The sequence below is a fragment of the Mastigoproctus giganteus genome, chromosome 7 (genome assembly GCF_048544385.1).
Source record: "Mastigoproctus giganteus isolate SK-2022 chromosome 7, ASM4854438v1, whole genome shotgun sequence".
NCBI classification, from domain to species: Eukaryota; Metazoa; Arthropoda; class Arachnida; order Uropygi; family Thelyphonidae; genus Mastigoproctus; species Mastigoproctus giganteus.
Genome location: NC_143581.1, coordinates 108,752,782 through 108,773,194, shown reverse-complemented (window position 1 = coordinate 108,773,194; position 20,413 = coordinate 108,752,782). Strand labels below are relative to the sequence as shown.

Below are 20,413 nucleotides of genomic sequence, written 5' to 3'. Positions count from 1 at the left end.
CAGGTTTTGTTTGAACTGAATAACTGGTGTAGGTTACATAAACTGACTGTATCAGGAACCAAAACAAGGACAATGTCTTTAACAAGGTCTTTAAGGATCAATTTTCGACTAGAATACCCCCGGTTGTTAGAATGAATGGGTCGAGCCTAAAATCGGCAAGGCAATTAAAATATCTAGGCATTATGTTTGACGGATCTTTGACTTTCAACTCACATGTTACTTATCTATCAGAAAAGGTGAGGAAATTTATTGGGATGATTACTCGAATCACTAGAGTTGGCTGGGGAATAAAAGGTAAGGCGTTGAATTTCCTATATGAATTTGGATTTATCCCCATGGTAATGTATGGTGCACCAATTTGGTTTGAACGTGTAAGTGGAAAAGTATTTACTAGAAAGTTTAGTTCCATTCAAAGAGTAATGCTCCTTAGGATATGCAAGGCATGCAGAACTGTGTCGACCCCAGCTTTGCAGATTGACTGGAAAATTGCCTATTGATCTGCATTTATTGTATTGTGCATTGGCTTACTTCATCCGCAGTGGCATTCCCTGTTCTTTACTGAATATACAGGTGGACATTTTGGCAGATCCCAGGAAAGAAAGGACAAGAATCTGGGAGGCTTTGGTAAAAGTCTGGCAAGAGTGTTGGAGTGTTTGTGATAAAGGGCAGATTACACAAAAATTTTCTCCAAATTTAAGAAATGCAGCCTCGATAAAATTCAAATGGTTTGCTCCAAACTTACAAGCTATGTTCTTATTAACTGGTCATGGTTCAATTAATGCAAAGTTGCATGATTTAGGAATTAATGAAAGATCTAGTTGCCATTGTGGCAAAAGAGAATCATGGGAACATATGTACAACTGTGAGGAGTACTGCGATCTACGAATTGAATTGGTATCTCGGGTTAGTAATCTCAATCTTATGGCAGAAGGCTGCGAGACAATTCTAGTTGATAAACAGGAGAACTTCTTGGCTTTCCAACTGCAATATTTCTTAGGCGGAAGACTCTTCTGCATCTGGAAGCCTTGGATTTGTAATGTGGTATGGTGTATGCCAAATTATCTAGAATTCGGTGAAATCGTGGAGGCTTGAGTCTGCAATATCCACTGCAACTCCTTCTGCTGGAATTTCTGCTTTCGGCAGCTCCTAGCGTTGCTGGCTTTCCAACAGACTGAACAGATGCAGATCTTTCTAATGTAGTTTGGACTTTGTCTGAAATTTAATTATATGTATATTTTATTTTTTATGTAATTTGATTATTTTTCAATTTATTCATATCAATCTTTTTTGGTCATGGCAGGCTTTTTCTCTCCCTGTACTTGGGCAAACAGGAGAGGGAGTATATAAGAGTACTGCTAAATTATGTGTAACTGACAGCGGGGTTGCCGTTGGTTGGCTGGGACCGCTTTATGTGATAAATATCAAGCAATCAGGTAGTTAAGGCACGGTTTAGAGGATAAATTTGTGCCTAGGATTATTCCCAGATATTTTAATTTCTTCGAGAGATGGATGGTTGTGTCGCCTATCTTGATTTGAGGTGGGTTACCATATTGTGTAAGCATTTATATGCCTGTTGAAAACCCCGGAATATCTCGAAGGAAATAACCTGAATGTAAATAGTTATTCTACGTTCGTCCGGAATTTGAACCTTTACAAATGAATCTTATTTCAGAGGCAATATCTTCTAGCCACATCTAATTTCTATGCAGAATACATATAAATGATGGTCGCAAAGCATTTAAAGTTGGTACAGAACAGAGTGGAAAATGAAATTGGAAAAAAAAAAAAATGGTTGCAAAATCGGACTTAAAAACATTAATGTTCTGTGCCGCAGCACACAGATCAACTTTAATTTCTTGTGCATTTAATAATTTATGTATTAAAGTGGATTTGATATAGTTTTACACTTGTTTTCTTTTTTTTTAAGTGAACTGGAAAATTATTTATTACAGGGAATTAGATGCCTTCATATATGATGCAACTGTACTGGAATACTTAGTGGGACAGGATAATGAATGTCGTCTTCTGACTGTAGGTTCATGGTATGCAATGACTGGATATGGCTTCGCCTTACGAAAAAAATCAAAATATCTCAGTATGTTCAACAAAGCGATGATTCAATACAGAGAAAATGGTAAGCAATGGTTAAGTTTATTTCTTTCAGTTTATTTTGCACTGTTATCAAAACTGCTAAGTAAGATTATTCAATCCCATCAAACCACAGCGTACAGAACTATTCTTGTAAACTCCTCTGACTGTGCAGTCCCAGAGGGGGGGGGGGGAAGTATTTACTCAAAAACAAACAAACGGTTTAAGTATAAATTTTAATGCTGATTTCCATATTCTCCCTTAGCTTGTAATACAAGAAGTTTTTGGAACATCCATTAATTTATCTGTTGGAAAATTTCTCCATTACTCACAGAAGACTTTCTTCGTCGCTGATAATGATTGTTTTGGACTCAGATGGGGTTAATCTGAGACTGTCAACATTTCTCTTTTCAAACAGAGAAATCGCGCTTTGGGACAAAGAACTGAAAAGTTTAACGCCTTAAAATTGCATCAGTGTCTGAAGGACATTATCAAGCTGACACTGTCAATGCTTTTGCAACGTGCCATTAGCAAAAAAACATGCCCCCGCCGTACTGCCGCCACCATGCTTCACAGTTGGGGTGGTGGAAGTGTGGCGGTATCAAAAATGACAGATATCGAGATTTGTCGCTCCAAAAAATCCTTTCTTGTCCCGAGAGAGAGAGAGATCAATTATTTCGATTATAACATTACTGTATCCATCGCTATACTAACTTTCGTGATGCAAAATTTGTGTTTAGCTTCACAGACAAAGCTTGTCTGAAACTCCACTCCTCTCGATGCTGCCCTTCTCTAAGTACGTACCCTAACTTTTTACACCATTTTCGGACAACTCCAACTGTTCGGGTGGTGTCTTATTGTCATATTAATCTATCTTCCTAGTCTATGTTCCATGGCCAACAGACTACTTCCGTACGATAATCCAAATGGAGGTCTTCGGAGAGTTCAGAATCTCCGAAATCTGCATTAGAGCCAGCCCTATGGCATACCACCACCCGTCCCTCTTAAATTCGATGAGATCATCGTCGCATCGCGTGCTGATTTTCTGCAACTTCATTGTTTACCCTATTTGCATAAAATTCGCTTATTTTTTGGTGTTCTAACGGTGGTGTTTTTTTTCCACTGTTGATGTTTTTCATATTAACACAGTATATACAAACTTCTAGGTGAAATATAGGATTCTTTTTACTTCTGACTGTTTTTAATACCATAATTAAATGAAAAAAATTAAACACAGTTTAAAATACTGTATTTAAATTGTGTTTTATGTAATTCTTTAAAACAATACATTGTTTTAAAGAATTCTTTTCAATAAGTAAAAGAACCAAAACTTATCAACAAATAAATCAGTTCTCTCACTGCTCTTTCCAAGTTCGGTGTTAATAAATCCAATTAATTATTGCTAATATTAAATTGGATATTTCTCGGTGTTGTCTTCATTTTTAAATCATCAACTTTAGCTTGAACATCTCTTTCGTATACTAGAGATTAAGCAATTTCACGCCATAATTACTTTCGTAATTATTTTCACAAGTTTCATTGATTACTTTTGCGTTTGCATGTGTGTATGAAAGTTTTTCTTAGTAGATAAAAGAATATCACTGTGCATATAAAATCTAATGCTGATTTTGAACTGTTTGGTGCATGTAAGATAATGTGCAGCAAATGTACGTCACTTAAAATAGTTTCGAGCCTAATGATGCGTATGGTACTAAAGGGAATGAAAATTGGCCGGATAAAATTCCTTAACCTTATTTCCAGACTATGGGGGGGAAACCATAGTTTGCACTTAGTGAAACGAGAAAGAGCAATCCGTGGACGACTTTCTCGTACCACTTGAGCTATGATAAAAGCAACTTTGCCGCCTCGGTTATTGCACTATAAAAAAAATCAGCGAAACTCTCCTATTGGCGATGCCATGCTGCTCTTAACCTCAATTACTGAATGAGCTGATTTCTGTTAACCTGGAAAAGTGCTCACCTTCTGATCAGCGGTGGAGGCTTCGTATTAAAGGAAGGCAGAACTTCCCTTAAGATACTGATAGTACAATCTGGCTTGTGGTAGTCGCATACCAATGTAATTTCGAAGTTATCCAAGTAATGGAAACTAAGTTTCAGCAACTATGATACAAACTTTAGTTTGCATTAGCTTTTAAATTTTATTTCAGAATAAGTGAATAAAGAATGACTTCCAAAATTGATGTCACAAATTATTCTGCTATTGAATTGATCAGAGAACGCATACTCTTGAGTTCATTTAGCTTGATTTATCGAACGAACACTGCGTACAAATTGCAATACGCTTTGCATTTTTTGTTGGCATCTGCGATTAAGCTAAACTTGTAATAATCTGAAAACTTAATTTGGTGATAGCCTTAAGGGTCGCAGTATTGAATTTTATTTTTCCTATTGTAAAGCAGAATTCATTTTCCAACAAGTGTTTCTTCTTCGAAACAGAAGAGGAAAACCATTAGTGGCAACGTACATATAGTAATGAAAAATAATTTTATAAAAAATTAATACGGGACTTAATTTAAAAATGTCACTTTATTCGTTCAAAGTTTTCAGTTCCTTCGATTTACTTCCACAGACAGTAAAACAGTTTTGATTTTCAGGTGACTTAGAACGTCTCCAAAGATTCTGGCTGCAAGGTGCTTGCAAACCAAAAAGCAGCAAACGAAAAGCTAGTAAACCTTTGGATATAAGACAGTTTATGAGTGCGTTCCTTCTGCTGGGATGCGGATTTCTACTTACCATACTCCTGCTGGTGCTAGAGCACGTGTATTTTCGTTACATCAGGAAACATCTAGCTAAGAAGGATACGGATGGGTGTTTCACGCTGATTAGTCTGGTAAGAAGGCTTTATTTCTTTGAATTCAAATAAAGATACGTTTAAGTTACTTAAAAGCGAATGTACTTTATTGCAATATATGGATTGCTAAAAATATGCCAGTTCTGTGCGCTTGTACACTGTTTAAAAGTGAATTATCATGCAGTCATAGTTCGAATGAACTGTGTCGCTTTACTTTCAGTTTTCCATTAATGCACGATATTTGCAACCTGTTTACTGTGGGTGTCCTACTTTCTGATATCCGGTAATTGGACTTCTCCCGCCCAACGTGATAACCTTCTATCACATCTTTGGTGAAGGGATTTGGGTCCTTTCCTCGTTCTGTTCTGTTTAATCTGTCTGTTATGTGACCTCTGCTATTAACCATAGCTTTTCAGGAGTGAAATGTCCCAATACATGTTGTCGTATTATATAGTAAGCAACGTTCGTAATGTATCATCGGTAGGAATTCATCTCAAGTGGTGAACAAAATTGTTTACTTCATGTGCAAAGCTACCCTTCATTTTCGATTGTCAGTTCAGTCAGTAACTTGTGCACTATGGACAACATTGCTACTCTCTCACCTTGTGTGTAAAGTGACTGGTGCAAATTCTTGTCAGGCTGAAGTTAGGAATCATTTTCCTCCAGGAGCGAAAATAGAAAATTTTAGAAACCTAACGCTCGTTAATAAAATTTTATTTTAGCAATCAGTCTGCGACCAGGGATCATACAATTTGACGGCGATTTTTCTTTTTGTTGTTTCTGTGCCATCATAATTGATGGAATAGAATAAAGATGAGCATGTGAGTAATTCTGTTCTGTGGAGGCAGTGGTTAGCGAGAAGTTCCGAATACGCTCAATTGTCATCACCCAGAACGTTTTCCATTCCAGTTTGTGTACAACTTTAGTTTCTTCAGAAATTGCTAAAGGAACTCAAGGAATCCGGATTAGTGCTGAATAAAGAATGTAGTGAGCCTTCTTGGAAAGATTCTGAAACAATGACAAGAGTACTTGCAAGATTTGCACTCACCCCATAACAAGTCTCTATAGAAACTTGCCAAAAACTAGTGTCCATCCCTCATCTTGCTGAGAAAAATCAGCGGAATCTTTTAAACTACAAATTCATCAGGTACTAAATGTGCATGGATATGGTGCGGCGGATGGAAGGACATAACTGGCTACTCTTCTTCCAAAACACAATAATAGGCGTTATACATCTTGATATGCTGCAGAACGAATCTTTGTTTTAACAAACAGCTCTTTCCGATCAGATTGTTTAGCCGAAATAACGCTTACTTCTGTTGTTTAGTGAGTATTGACTTCTTAATTAGTCGATATGCTTTCAGACCCATTTCCTTCAACCCGCCCATTACAGTTCAACCAGTTTTATCTTTCCACTGTTTGGCAGGACTTTCTGAACAAAGAAATCGTCTTGCGTATTAATAAGGCGAAGGTTATAGTGTGCATGTGGAGTATGTGCTTTCTTTCACATTTTCCTCACCTTCCTGCGACCTTCTCCCAGTTCCTCTATTTTCTTTTGCTGGCCAACAATTTCAGCATCCGTCAGTTTCAGTGGCCTTCCTAGGAGTAATATCAATTTTTTTCTTCATCTTCACTACAGTTGAAATGCTAAATCTCCTACTATAAAATTACAAGAATCGATCTTAGGAACAGATCTGGCTTCTTCCGGTGACTTAAAACACGTTGCCTTCCAGTGCACACAGTGGTAATCCAGTTCGCCTTAGATTACCACGTGTTTAGAGGTTTCAGTTTGAAATATGATTGATTATGATAATTATCCCCATTCATCTCCTGGCAGATAGCTTAGAGGCTAAAGAAAAATTCCAACTAGTCATTTTGTACATTAGTAATATATGCTTCGTTTTTTTTTTTTTTTTTTGCCGAAATGGATATTTTCTTCTTCTTCAATACAAACTAAGACTCAACTTCGTTGTACCTAGATCTTCATTTTAACATACATTAAGAAAACATTAAATAAATATATATATTTGAATTAAAAAGCATTGTAGAATTTAAAACGCTGTAAAGATTAATGTTCACAGGACTGATATTTATGTTCACAAAAATTCCAAGGATATTTAGTCTTTAAATCTTTACGTTATTATTCGTGTCATGTTTTTCAAAGCTATAAAAAAAAAAAAAAAAAAAAAAAAAGTTTCATATTATTGAACATCCATATTAATTCTTATTTTCTATTTCTGCATAGAAGTTAATTCGCCTCATTGTTTAATTCGCTTCATCTGTACGTCTAAAATAAAATCATATTTGACACTCAAATATAGCATTCGTTTCGAACGTTGCCACTTGTCTTTCTACTTCCAGTAAAATGTAATATCCCAAAACTGTTATTAGCATTTCACTCCTCAATCTAAAGCGCAATAGCGTTGCTATGCCTAATCCATTTTACAGAGAGGAGTTGACTTAGTGCGATCAACAGCTCTACCTTCATTTATTAATCCACGGTTTGATTTATTGTTATAATACAGGCTCCAAAATCTCTAGCTGGAGCAATGCACAGTGGAAACAGCAGCTCTATATAGAAATCTATGACCACGCAAGGAGGAAAAGCGTGGATTCGCAAGACAATATCATACTCAAAAGACCATACCAATTTTATAAAATTAAATCCCTATTACGATTGAAAATACATCTTTTTAAGCTAGATATTGCTAATTCCCATAGAAGTCAATCTGACTGAGCTCAACCATATTTCAAGACTTCCTTCAGAAACCAAAAAGAGAACTAATCCATGTTATTAGTGAACTCTCACTGATGCTCTTGCTCAATATATTGAAACCCACAATTTATCTTAAGCTTATGATGTAGTCATCTACATCAGTGCAATAATAACTGATCGCACTTGCAGTTTTACTATGTTTTTTTTTTGAAAGTTGATTTATCAAAAGTAATTAACCACTTGTTTAGAAAGAATAGCAACCAGCCTTGATAATTTATGTTAATCTTTCAGAGTATGGGTAAATCCTTGAGCTTTCGAGGGGCGGTGTACCAAGCACAAGATTTGATAAAGCACCGGTGTAAAGATCCTGTATGCGATACCCAATTATGGAAAACACGCCATGAATTAGATATGGCGAAGCTTACGATTCAACAATTAGAGTTGAAGTTACGTGGGTCACAGGGAGAACGGTAAGATAATCATAACATTTTATAAAATTGAAATTTTAATACTTCAACGGTTTTTATGTAATTATAGGCGTACAATTAAACATTTTACAATATATTTATTATTGTTTATTTAAACAACGTTTTCCCCTACACAGCCTGAAGCCAAGGAGGACATTATACAAATTACAATGCATCCATCTGTGAGATTCACAAATGACTTCAAGTTTGAATTAACAGAAGTTTGATAACATAGATCATGATTGCATTTATAGTTATTTGCAGACTTCTTATAACTATTACCATGATAATATCTTTACTTATTTACAAGTTGTGTACAAATTCAGGTTAGGAATGCGTACAGTTTTATAGGAAGACTATAAGGCATATTGTTTAAGAAATCTTTATTGCAATAATAATACAATCCGATAGATTGCAATGTTGCCCTTCACGGCCACCAGGCCAGGGGTTAACAGTAATAATACAATATAAATAGAGAGCATTGATATACAAAAAACATAGGAAATGCATATGTGGAAGTACAACTCAAAACCCGAAGTATAATACAGTTATTCACAGTACAACATATAAAGAAGACATTGGCGGAAACAAATAATTTTATATACATATAGTAGTATAAACAGGCAACGTTCTTTGCATTGAACAGAGTAGTTCAGTTCCATCATTACTAACTGTCATACTGAAAAGTTAGTATGCTGTCTTCACATTAGGTGGTATTGATGGCTTGCAGCATTAAGACGAGCTTCGAGAAGGATCAGGGAAATACAATTCAAGGATGCGACGTCTGTATTCCCTATCAGAAACGAAATTATTAAGGTCAGCATCCAAGGATTGGGCACATGAAAGTAGCTGAAAAGGCAGGAACCTATCGGATAGGTGGAGAAGGCTGAGATGTGGGAATAGAGTTGGAGTCGCTCTGAGGGACTCCATGAGCACAGGTCCCAGAATGATGATGCCGAAATCTCGCCAACCATCATTTTGATAGTCGTGGTAAGACGTTTCACCCTAATCAGCGTGGGGAGCCTCTGAATGTGAATAAAGCTGGCCATTTCAGTTGTCCTTAGCTGTGGAGGAAGTTTGTTTGTTTATAGCCCATTTTAAGAGCCAAAACTTAGCAGAAAAGTGGCCTGATAGTGGCAGCTGATGCTCATACCTCTGTAGCATATAAAAGCGGAGAGTATACAGTGGTTTTTATAAAATATTTAAGGGCAAAGACCTCATGCTACGAGGTAGAAGGACTAACATGTAGGTTAGTGCAAATGCATCATTTTAACTTAGCTATCTACCAAAGTAGTTAAATTAATTAATTAAATTTATTTAATACTTCACAACTGGGTTGTCACTATTGCAACACCAGGGTACCTGCCCACCCACCGAAGAGCAGCCAACAAGCTTTGAAACGGTGCCGTCTGGGTGGTGGTATCCGCTGAGAATAAACAACAGTAGTCTTCTCCACTAGTGAAGTGTTATTTATTCAAGGTAGTACAATACCATGGCAACTCGTTGTGAAGGCATTCACAATACGAGATAACCAAAACGATGCCAATTTAATTAATTAAACTACTTTGGTAGATAGCTATGTTAAAATGATGATTTGCACTAACCTACATGTTACTGGTTTTTATATATTTTCTAGTAGTTGTGACTTCATTGATATAATGTAGATGCTGTTTGGCAATCCATCGGAGTCGAGCTGCCAGGGTGAGGAGCTTGTCTATGTGATAACTGAAGCAGAGCTTAGGATCAAACAATCCCGAGATCAGTATGCTTATTGACAATGGGAATTGGAGAATTACACAGAATGGGCTGAATATAATAATACGTTTTCTTTAAAGAGAAAATCATAAATTCAGATTTATCGGGTTTATTTTTAATCCGAACTGGTTGAGGTAGTTTTCAATTTCCGTCAGTGTAATATTAATTGATCCTGTTATCATGAGAAGATCATTGTGAGGAGCTTTATATCATCTGCATAACATAAGATATCATACCTGAACTCAACAAGTGGAGAGATAAGTGCAGTGAACAAGAGCCCAGATGGCACTACCATCTCTTCAGGCACCACCCTGTGGCATGCCTGAAGAGATACTTCGCTCGTATATGTGCTCATGGACAGTAAGCTGGATTATTCTGTTTTGAAGGAGTGACGTGAGGAACTATAGGGTGTCTCCCTTGATCTGGTAGTGGTCTGAAAGTAGCTTCAGCATTGCAGGAACGTTTATAGAGTCGAAAGCTGCTTCAAGGTCTACAGAGGTGACTGCAAGCTCTGCTTGGGATTCAAACGCAGAGAGGATAGAGCTGGTGGTGGCTAAGAGGTTAGTCACAGTGGATCTCTGCTGCAGAAGGGAGTAATGGATTTGAGGAGGCTGATGTGGAAGAAGTTGTCTAGTTAGAACGGGAAGAAGTGCCTTCTCAAGGAGCTTTAGAAGACTTGAGGCATTGGAGATTGAATTTTGCGGATAGGCTTCACAAGGCAGACATTCCACTGCTGGAGAAAGAAATGGGTTGACAAAACAGCATTAAAAATAGTTAGAAGGGGATCCAAAATATGGGCTAAGACATTTAATAATGAATTGGGGGATTCCGTCCACACCTGACATAGCAGAAGTTGATGTAGAATTAATGGCGGCAATAAGCTGTTCCCTGGAGATTGATGCTGCAGACAGAGTGTCAGGCGGGATTCTAGTTGGAGTATGAAGATCAGGACATTGTTCCGTGTTCGAGGAAAATCTAGATATGAAGTCAAGCCACTGGTCAGGTTCAAGATTTAGGGGGAAATTAGAAGGCGGCTCAGAGTAGGAGCATTTTCCGCTACGAAGGGCTCTCTCCGTGTAATGCTTAATTGCTTTTGATTTCTGCTTATTAAGATGTTGTGCGAGCTCTGGAGTAGGCTATCCTGTCTTGGATACTGTGCGACTGCTTCATTGTGAGGAGATGCTGCTTTAACTTGAAGCTCATGTTAAGATGGGGAGTCCACCATGCTCTGGACAGAGGCATGATGGAAATTTTTTGATGCTGCAAATGTCGCAATAGTCTTAAGCCAGCTGGTAAGCAAATTCACTACAATTTCTAGATCAATTTTCTAAGACTGTCCCTGGGATGACAGAGTCAGCCTCAACATATTTAGAAATACTCAAAAACCTGGGACTTATTACTTTGGTATCAGTCGAATTCACAACATTGAAGTTTGGAGCAGGTATGTGTAAAAGAACACCAATTGGCTTGTGGTCCGAATTGAAATAAGTCTCTGGCAGGTAATCAGGTGTGCAAGGATGAGATCTAATTGGTTGTTACCTCTGGTCGGGAGATCGTTGATCATTTGTAACCCTGTTCAAGATAAGTTTGATAGGAGCATTTGCTGAAGGTTAGCTAGCTGAGGAAGAAGGTTAAAATCTCCACAGACTAAGTGCAAGGCTGAAGGATGAAGCTGGTTGACGATCCAGTTAGATATTTCCTGGATGCTTGGGGATATATATATATATAAAAAACTACATCTATGAGGACCCTATGGTCTTGCTGTTACTCTCCTTGAGAGTAATTGCAACACCACCTCTTCTTTGCCCAAATCTAGAAGTGAAAGCAGATTTATATCCAGCTGGAACACAGGATATAAAATATTCTTGGTCTTTATCGAGCTAGGTCTCGGTGACACAGAGGATATCGATATCATTGGCGAGGAGAATTTGTCAACGGTATCCAGCTTATTGCGAAGGCTTCTAACATTCTGGTACAAGACTGTCTGCATAATTCCGGGGGATCTTTTTTTTAAGGCACATACCTCGTTTTTATCGAAGGCAGGCTTTCGAGTTCGTCGATTCGTAACCCATGTTGGGATGAGCAATTCCCGAACTGTTTATTACTGGTGATCGCAGACTGATGGAATCAGTTTGATTGAGACAATAGCTGGAGCGTGGAGCATTTATACTTGTCTCCTTGATTGCTATCGAGGAGGGTGGATTAGTTGAGATTGTTGATGGGGTCTGTTTTCCCTCAGAAAAATGGCCCGATATATATTCCTTGGGGAATATATATCGGACAGCGGGTGAACACATAAGGAAGGAGGCATAGGATATTTGCCGACTTTTAAGCCGTTTAACCTGAACTGAGAGGTTACGCTCCTTAATAAACATTCTCCTAATAGATTCAGGAGAGGTTCTAGGTCCAAATCTAGAGGCGAAAGTCTTGGCTCTGGTGGGAACGACGGAGATATATTTCTCTGCCAGTGTCAGACGAGATTTGGAGACTTACTTGGCGGGATAAAGAGGTCTGGTTAGTGATAACAGCATGATGGGAAAGGCGATCAATATTGGTAGCTCGGCGGCTTCCTGAGGAATATGGGGCGGGGTTGGCTACTGGAATGAAGGAATTTTGTATATCTCCAGATGGGACGTAGGTATGACTACAAGGGCTGTTGGTAAGCACGCCAGCATATGAAATGGGCAGAACATGATGGACGTTAGTTAAATTATTGTTTTGTTCTTGAGCCTGTAGGGAGTCGTATTTCCTGGTCGGTTCTCTCGCTGGGATACTTCTTCAATAGCATGAATGCATGATCGGTCCGTGCTAACATGCTCAGTCGGAGTGTCTGCAGAACTCCCTAGTGATTGTCTTTGATTGGATTTGGGTGTGGTTCCTCAGTGAGTAACCTCATCCTTGAGATTCTCAATTTGAGACCTTAATTGGTAAATTAGGTGGATCACGAAATCTGCACTGTCTGGCTGAAGAGGAGGTATCGACACTAATTTCGGCATTAATTCTTGGAGAATTACCTTCGACTTGGAAAGTATCTGTTATAACTAGTGACTGGCTTGAGGTGGAGAATTTTGATCATTATTATGATCTGATGGAAAATTCGGGTAATTAGTGCTGCATATAACGTGATTGGCAGTGATGTTGCGTTGCCCACTGCTTTATCACATGCGACGGTCATGAATGAAGGTTCAGGCAAACCAGTATTTGACTGAGACTACTGATTTGGATCAGGGATTGTCTGGTCGCTAGGGCTAGTTTCAGTCTGGGAGAAATGAAGTTCAGGTATTTCAGAGACATCTGCAAGGCATTTGTCACATGCGAACCTTCTCCGACGTTGTTTGAAAAGATGTCATGTCTGTTTTAACTGAGTGGGCACAAAAGGTAAATTTGCATACAATGACATCGAATGCTTGGTTCCTTCCCGTCGCGGCATTCTAGGCAGACAGATTGTTGCCAGTTATTCTGTTTTTGTGACATGCCTGACTTCGGGTTTAAAATCACTTGGAAGCAATAAACAATGCTCACTTCTAGGAGTGAGTCTTTAATTCCTAGTAGTTTTTTCCCCTCTAGCACTGTTAAGCTTGCAGCTTTTATATTCGCGTTCCACAATGATGACTGTGAGAACACAAGAAAGCTTAAATGGTTGAGCAGGTATACTTAACACAAAGGATTCAAGAGAGGGAATATTTCCCTAGGGATCTTGGTAATGCGATGCTTTGTGACCTGGTCAAGGTTGACGCATTGTCACCTTATGCCTTTAGGGTAACGGGGCGTTTGCCTGGTTCATGAAAGCTACAGCGCTATGCATACAATGTAATGAAGGAATTCAAAAGTTAGCATGAATATTTAAAAATTAGAAATACTTATTCTTTATATCACTAAGATGATACCGCATCAGGCTTGAGCAGAGGAAGAGGAATTCACTGGTGGGCGAATCATTCTATAAAGTTAAGTATAACTATCTAAAACTAAATTTAGATCAGGAGAATAAACGGACATCGTATGCCACAACTCGCGCACAAATCTTGAACGCAAGGTGTTTCTTCTGCAGACGCGATGAGTACTTCAATCATGCCTAAGACATTGGAAATTGCCAAGCGTATGCTATATTTTTATGATAAAATTGTCAAAGTTCTGCCTAAAGATCAATCCAACAAAATTGTCCCAAATTACGTTCTCCTTTAGGCACTGCCTTACTGTCATTAACCGCTTTTATTGAAGGATGTGCCATCAAGAATATCAATAATCTCATTGAGCTCTGAGTAATCTTTGACACCAAACTACAGTTCCATTAACAAATTATTCCCAATTTTCCTTACCAGTTCACGTGGCTTTCCGAGAAACCGCTCCTTATATAACAGCTGCAAAAGTGTACAAAACTACATGGATACTAACATTTATACAGCTGTAATAAACGGTCAGGAAATATGAATATCGGCAGCTACCCCCCCCCCCCCACCCTAAATAGGATCTACGCTGCGGAATAGTGGCTGCTCTCATATACAACGCCCAAACAGCCTACCGACAACGAAATATATCAGGCTAATTCAACCTTAATTGAAGAACAAAGATTATTCTCAGCAAAAATGCTGAGTGACCCTAACATACGGGACCTCAGCACCTGCCATATCCCTCCACCTTTCCTGAGGTCCACAACAGAGCTTTTGGCACGAAAAACAGATTGGTGCTTTCGGACAATTCCTAACCCGACAACATCTAACTAGAATTCAGCACTACTGCGGCCTTTTCGTATTTGCTGCTAATAGTAAATGCAGGAGGTCCATCCTCTACGAAGACACAGGAGGCTAAATGACGCCCTCGTTGTCTCCTGGTGACAACCTTTTAAGTTTACAGCTGAGCCCCAGTCGCATGAAATTTGCTAGCTGTTGGGATCTGATCACAGCAATCGCTCCGAAGATAATTGAAACCAATGGTGCTATCCTCCCAGATCCTCCTGATTGTCTTAAACTATTCTTTTGAGAACCTTTGGCCAATTGTACCGAAATTGTGATTGCCATCACAGTTTCGGTACACTTGTTATTCCAGTAACTCCCAGTTACTGGTTTGATCTAATTTTTCATATTATAATTGAAAGCTAGGAACCCACTCATCAGAACTATGAAAAAATTATCCCCAGCTACGTTCTGAAACTAAGCCTCCCTGCTATAGCACATAGCAGGGAGAAATCTTCAGTAGATAATGCAGTTAACTTCTTCTATAGAATGTTCAATTCTTTTATCCTTTCTCGCTTCTTGTCTGTGTTTTAATAAATACGCGTGTATCTTAGGTAAAAACTGTAGCCTCTCGCTGCAATAGATTGTTATATTTATCGTTTCGTACAATAAAGATTCACTTAATTCCATACGGTACATGTACTCTTGGTTGTCCCTTTTTTCTGGTATTTATTATGGACAAACCTTTTTAACATGGGCCAACTTTCGTTTTTCTGGCGGCAGGTAATTAGCTTTTTCATAATTTTTTTTTCTGGTACTTCCATTGTTTATTCTTTTAATTTTCACAGTTTTAGCTCCGATTTTCATATCAAGGTCCCACTGGAGTAATTTTTCACACTAGTATTAAATTCCACTTAAATGAAAAACCAAGGGAGACTGTTGCTTCATTGTCACACTGGTTTCGTTTTAATTTTCATCCGTTGAATTCAAGAAATACGGAACCAACCCAGAACCATCAAAATGTTTATGCTATACCATATCATGGCTACGTTAGCACAACTAAAGTAACCCTGGTATGGTATAGTTAAGGGCTGATATTTATAATAAAATATTTTAACAAAGAGCATCCAGAATGAAAAAAAAACAAAGTTTACAATTCCTTCTGAATATCATAAACAAACATATCTTCTGAACCTGAGGGGGAACAAAGAAAAAACGATATTAATGAGCTGCAGCCTGGAAAGTCTTTTGATACTGTGCAAGAATCAGAACAAAATAAAACAAAATTTATATTTCTAGAATGAAAAACTTGTTTATTTCAACAAAAAATATATGAATGGCTTATTATTGCTAGTGACGTAAATGGTGTACTTTCAAATGTTTAAACTGCTAAACACTTGTATATTTCTTTCTGGGATGTACCAATGGTCACGTTTTGTGATGGATTTAAAACGGAACTCAGACTTTCTCGCATTGATCAATTTCTGTTCATTTTTATAGATTTAATTTGATTATTTTACGTTACGCATTTATTTTTATTATTCCCATAAATCGCCTAATTTATTATTGTTATACACTAATCATTTATCTCTTGAGTCTTGTAATCGTTATTGTAATTACTGAATAATGTAAACCCCACTTGCACCTTGCTGAGATTATGATCTCTAACTGAATAAATATTTCATCCGAATGGCAATCAATTTTTGTACAAGCGATAAAAACTTACAAAAATAGAAAATACCATTAGATATTAAGTATATATATTTTTTGAAGCTATTTATTTGTATAATTAAAAATAATTTACCATTTTCAGATATGAAATATTTAATATACCTTCAAAAAAAATAATAATGCCGATATGGGCGTATCATTGCAATCCCAACTTATGGTCCCGCTTGTTGCAAAACATTTTTCTTTTTTTTGGGTAGTTGTTGGCGCATCGGCTTCTGTGGCCATAGTGCACCTCCCAAGGTTTTTGCAGTATCCAAGCCCGAGGCGGGATTCGAACCTGCGACCTTTGGGTTGCCAGTGCAAAATATATGGATATTGAAATGAAAAAAAAAAAAAAAAAAAACACACAACTATTTGGAAACCTGTATCAAATTCTTTTGGAATTTGATATAAGAGAACTATTAGATAGTCTAATCAAGTATATGAAAATTCATTTGTTGTTTCATAACAAAATTGAAAAATAGCGAATTTTTTTTCGTTATATATTTTTCACTATATTTCGTTATATTTAATATAAAACTGTTTTAAAAATTTAACGAAGCTTTTTCAATTTATTTACTGCTGAAACAGCCAAATAACGTTTGCGGAGCTCCTTGGATTGAAGTGGGGAAAATTAAATGAACTACTTAAATATGACAGTCAATAAGAGATATTGAATATATAGAATTGTCAGGCTGCATTATAAAGGGTAGAAAAACTTTGAACGCAATTGCTGTTAGTTCAGCAGAAACTGAGAGGATTCAGTATCGTAAACGATATCATTGATGTTAAGAGGAATTCTCTGCTAGAGACTAAGTGACCTAATGACTATCAATTTAATGGTAAAAGAGTTTGATGCGGTTCCCTATGTCAAATCATCGCTTAGACAGGGGCGTTATTTAGATAAGTGACAGCCGCATTAAACAAAAGATCGCGCATCAACGATTTTTAATAAAAGTCGACAAATAATTTGGAAATTATTAGAATGATTTACAGTGTGTTACTACTTATATCAGTTGGTAAGCAGTTTTATAATGTTTAGTTTATTTTTGAGGGAAAAAGAGGGAAATTTTTCGCATTTACATTCCTTACACACTTTTTTATGTATATATTGCCGTACCAGTTGTTAAATATCAGCCCTGGATGTATCGCATTTTATCCCTCTCACAAAAACTCGTGGTTTCATCCCATCAAAATTTATGTTAATATACATTAATGTGCGAAAGGTAAAAGAGGTGACTTTTTAGAGGTATAAATTTCTCAATTTATTTCTAAACATTTTTATATATTTATTTTTATTGATATGTATAAAAATGTCTCTTCTTACATACGTTCTATCACCTCGTAGGAATGAAAGTGAAAAATGCCATTTAAGCATACTGTGAGAAGTGCTTGGAATTAGAAACATATCGAAACTGGTTGCGCTACCGTTTGCTCTCAACATAGCCATTATTCGTCGCGGCAAAGACTCCACGGTGCTGGAGGGTATATCCAGGTATAGTTATCCACATTGAGCACACTGTTCCCATGTTGAATCACACTGTATGATTCGACATCACTTCCGCTATGTTTATTCAACATCATGGAGGTAAGAAGGACATGTTCTTTTGCGCAGCGGATTATAATAAAGTTCTTGGGAAACGGGCGACTTTTGTCATACAGAAAAAGCTCTGTTTCAAGATTGTCTTTCTGGTGGTAGTGGCCACCGTACGACAACATGTCCATGGTGGTGACCAGAAACAACTAAACAAGACACGCCCACGCTGCACAAACATAACATTTCTGTCCTTTTATAGAGTTCTGTATTCATCACACTGTACCGAGGCGAAGTTAAACTGATGTTCAGGTGCCGCCCTACATAAAAAAACGGATTTATTTTGCACAAAGCATGAAACTACGCGTAAGATTCACTAGTGAACGGGTTAGTGTCCATGGGTGGCGGTAATCGCGGAGAATAAGTAACATTGGTCTTCTCCGTTGGTGAAACGTTACTTATTCTATGTAGTGCAATACCATGGCAACTCCTTGGAAAGATTTTCAAAATGAGATAATGTTGAAACGATGCCAATTATCTACTTCGGCAGTTCGCTATGAACAAACAAAAAAAACATTGTGTAATGGCACTAACCCGTTCACTAATAAAATAGGAATATACTGTATGTCATCACTATCACGGAGTAAGTGGCCACAAGGCTTCAGTGAAAGCCATGAAAACAACCTAAATAGGAATATTAAACTGCTCGAGCCACTTGCGATTCTCTGAAGTACTATTTCAGTGCATTATGAAATAGTCTTAAAAGTCGAAAGAAAGTTCTGGTCACGTTAGGCCGTGTGGGGGGGGGGGACAAAGCAACTAAGGGTATGAGTCGTCTGAGAATTGCGTGTATTCTGTGGTCAATTTGCCTGTTTTCTCCAGGACCAGAAGACTTTCCAGGATTCAACCCTTGCCTGAAATCGAATAACTCAGCCGCGTTATGGAAAAACAAAAGCAATGATTTACTCATGTCATTAACGAGATATGAAATCAGGCATTTTCCAATGAGTATGGGATGGACAGTGGTTATATTCACTTAAACCTACATGGGAGGTGATAATGAAAATAAAGCTTATTTTTTGCAGTTCCAAGAATCCAGTCGCGTTCATTTCTTTCTGTTTATTGTAAAATTAACTGGTATGGTGTATTTTTCTAACCATAGCCGATCTCAATCTCCTTTCATTAAAGATGCATCTTTTCTTTTTTAAATCTGTGTTTGCTGATAAAACGTAAGATTATTTCAGTGTATTCACTAAGTTTTATTGCTATTTGCAGATCCTGGATGGGAAGCCTCTTCAAGCCAAGGGATATGACACGAAATATTTTCAGTACCAACGAAGCGGAATCTATGATTCCACCCTCATCCCTTCATCGTTACAGTCTCGGATGCTATCCGAAAGCGTATATGACAGAAATAGCGGAGATAGAAACTGTACTATAGCTAATCAAAGCATCTCTTGCCTTGCAATTAACGAACATACGATATGCCACATCACGATAAGAGTGCTCGAGAAAAATTACCTTTCTCGTTTATTAATCTACGACATCTTTGGCTTCCTCTGACTCTTCTGCGGAAATGATTCTTCATCTAGATAAATTCAAGCCCATAATTTTTCGAAACTTATGTTACCATGTACATAGGAACATCAGCCAGAACTTTGTAATATATAAAACGCGCATCGTGTTTATATATATTGAAGAAATCGTGCTGTCTAATAATAAAACATTTGCCACTCTCCTTAGAAAAGATGGTTGAGAAATTGAACAAGAGTGCTTGGCTTGCTGCCTCTTCAATAAAGCACGTAATCTATAACATCTCCGTGTTGAATACGATATGATATGAACAAATAAATCATTTCTCCTCTAGTTACAACGGAGCTGCCACAAAATCCATTTACCATCTATTATTTTAACTGGGATGATCCAACATTGTTTTCAGTAGATACTTCAAGAAATGGTAGAGAAAGTTAATTACTTTTACTCCTTTAAGAACTTGTGAAAGAAAAGTTTTAATTTAAAAAATAGGCAGGCATTACAGCTTATATTCACTTCTTGATAGTCGATGAAATTTTAAAAATGTATTATAAATCATAAAATAAAATATCCTTTATACTTCACATTATTCATTAATAATTATGGGGTATTGGGAAAAACAAGAGAATTTAGGTGCGTCCTTAATCCTTCACACATCGAAGAGAGTTCAATAGTAAATGCCATTTATTTATTTATTATTAAATAAATATTTTTGTTCTCGCAAACGGTTGATGTTACAGTGGCTTCCTGACATACCCAAAATGGCGGCTTTATTACTGTTAATTCGATTTTCAATGATAACTTTTATGGTATTTCTTCCACACGTAATACACACTTTCTTGTATTACGCGAGGAAAAAGAAAAAACTTCAATTTATGCCCCTCTAACATTATTAGAGGGGCGTAAATTGAAATTCAGGAAAGATGGTTGTAGAATAGATGTGCAGAAGTTTGCCTTCAGCCAACGGGTGGTCGTTTCTTTGTAACAAACTGTTGTGGAAGTGGATAGTTTGAATAAATTCAATGAACAACACAAACTGTTGAAGGAGATGGACAGGTAATGTGTGAAAAGGCCTTTTTTTCCTGATGCTTGAAAAGCTTGCATCGTTTTCTTTTTGTATTTTACTATT

At 37.3% G+C, this 20,413-nt stretch overlaps 1 protein-coding gene across 3 annotated transcripts in view; it reads left to right on the top strand.

Annotated features, from left to right (window-relative positions):
• LOC150083141 (glutamate receptor ionotropic, NMDA 2B-like) overlaps positions 1 to 19,705 on the top strand; it is a 223,924-nt gene extending 204,219 nt beyond the window's left edge. For all 3 annotated transcript variants that reach the window (XM_090377835.1, XM_090377834.1, XM_090377836.1), the window contains 4 exons: positions 1,953 to 2,134; positions 4,703 to 4,938; positions 7,907 to 8,085; positions 19,027 to 19,705. In XM_090377835.1, coding sequence (XP_090233961.1) covers positions 1,953 to 2,134; positions 4,703 to 4,938; positions 7,907 to 8,085; positions 19,027 to 19,192 — 763 coding nt within the window. In that variant the 3' untranslated portion in view covers positions 19,193 to 19,705. The remainder of the gene's footprint in view (positions 1 to 1,952; positions 2,135 to 4,702; positions 4,939 to 7,906; positions 8,086 to 19,026) is intronic.
• The last annotated feature ends 708 nt before the right edge of the window (positions 19,706 to 20,413 follow it).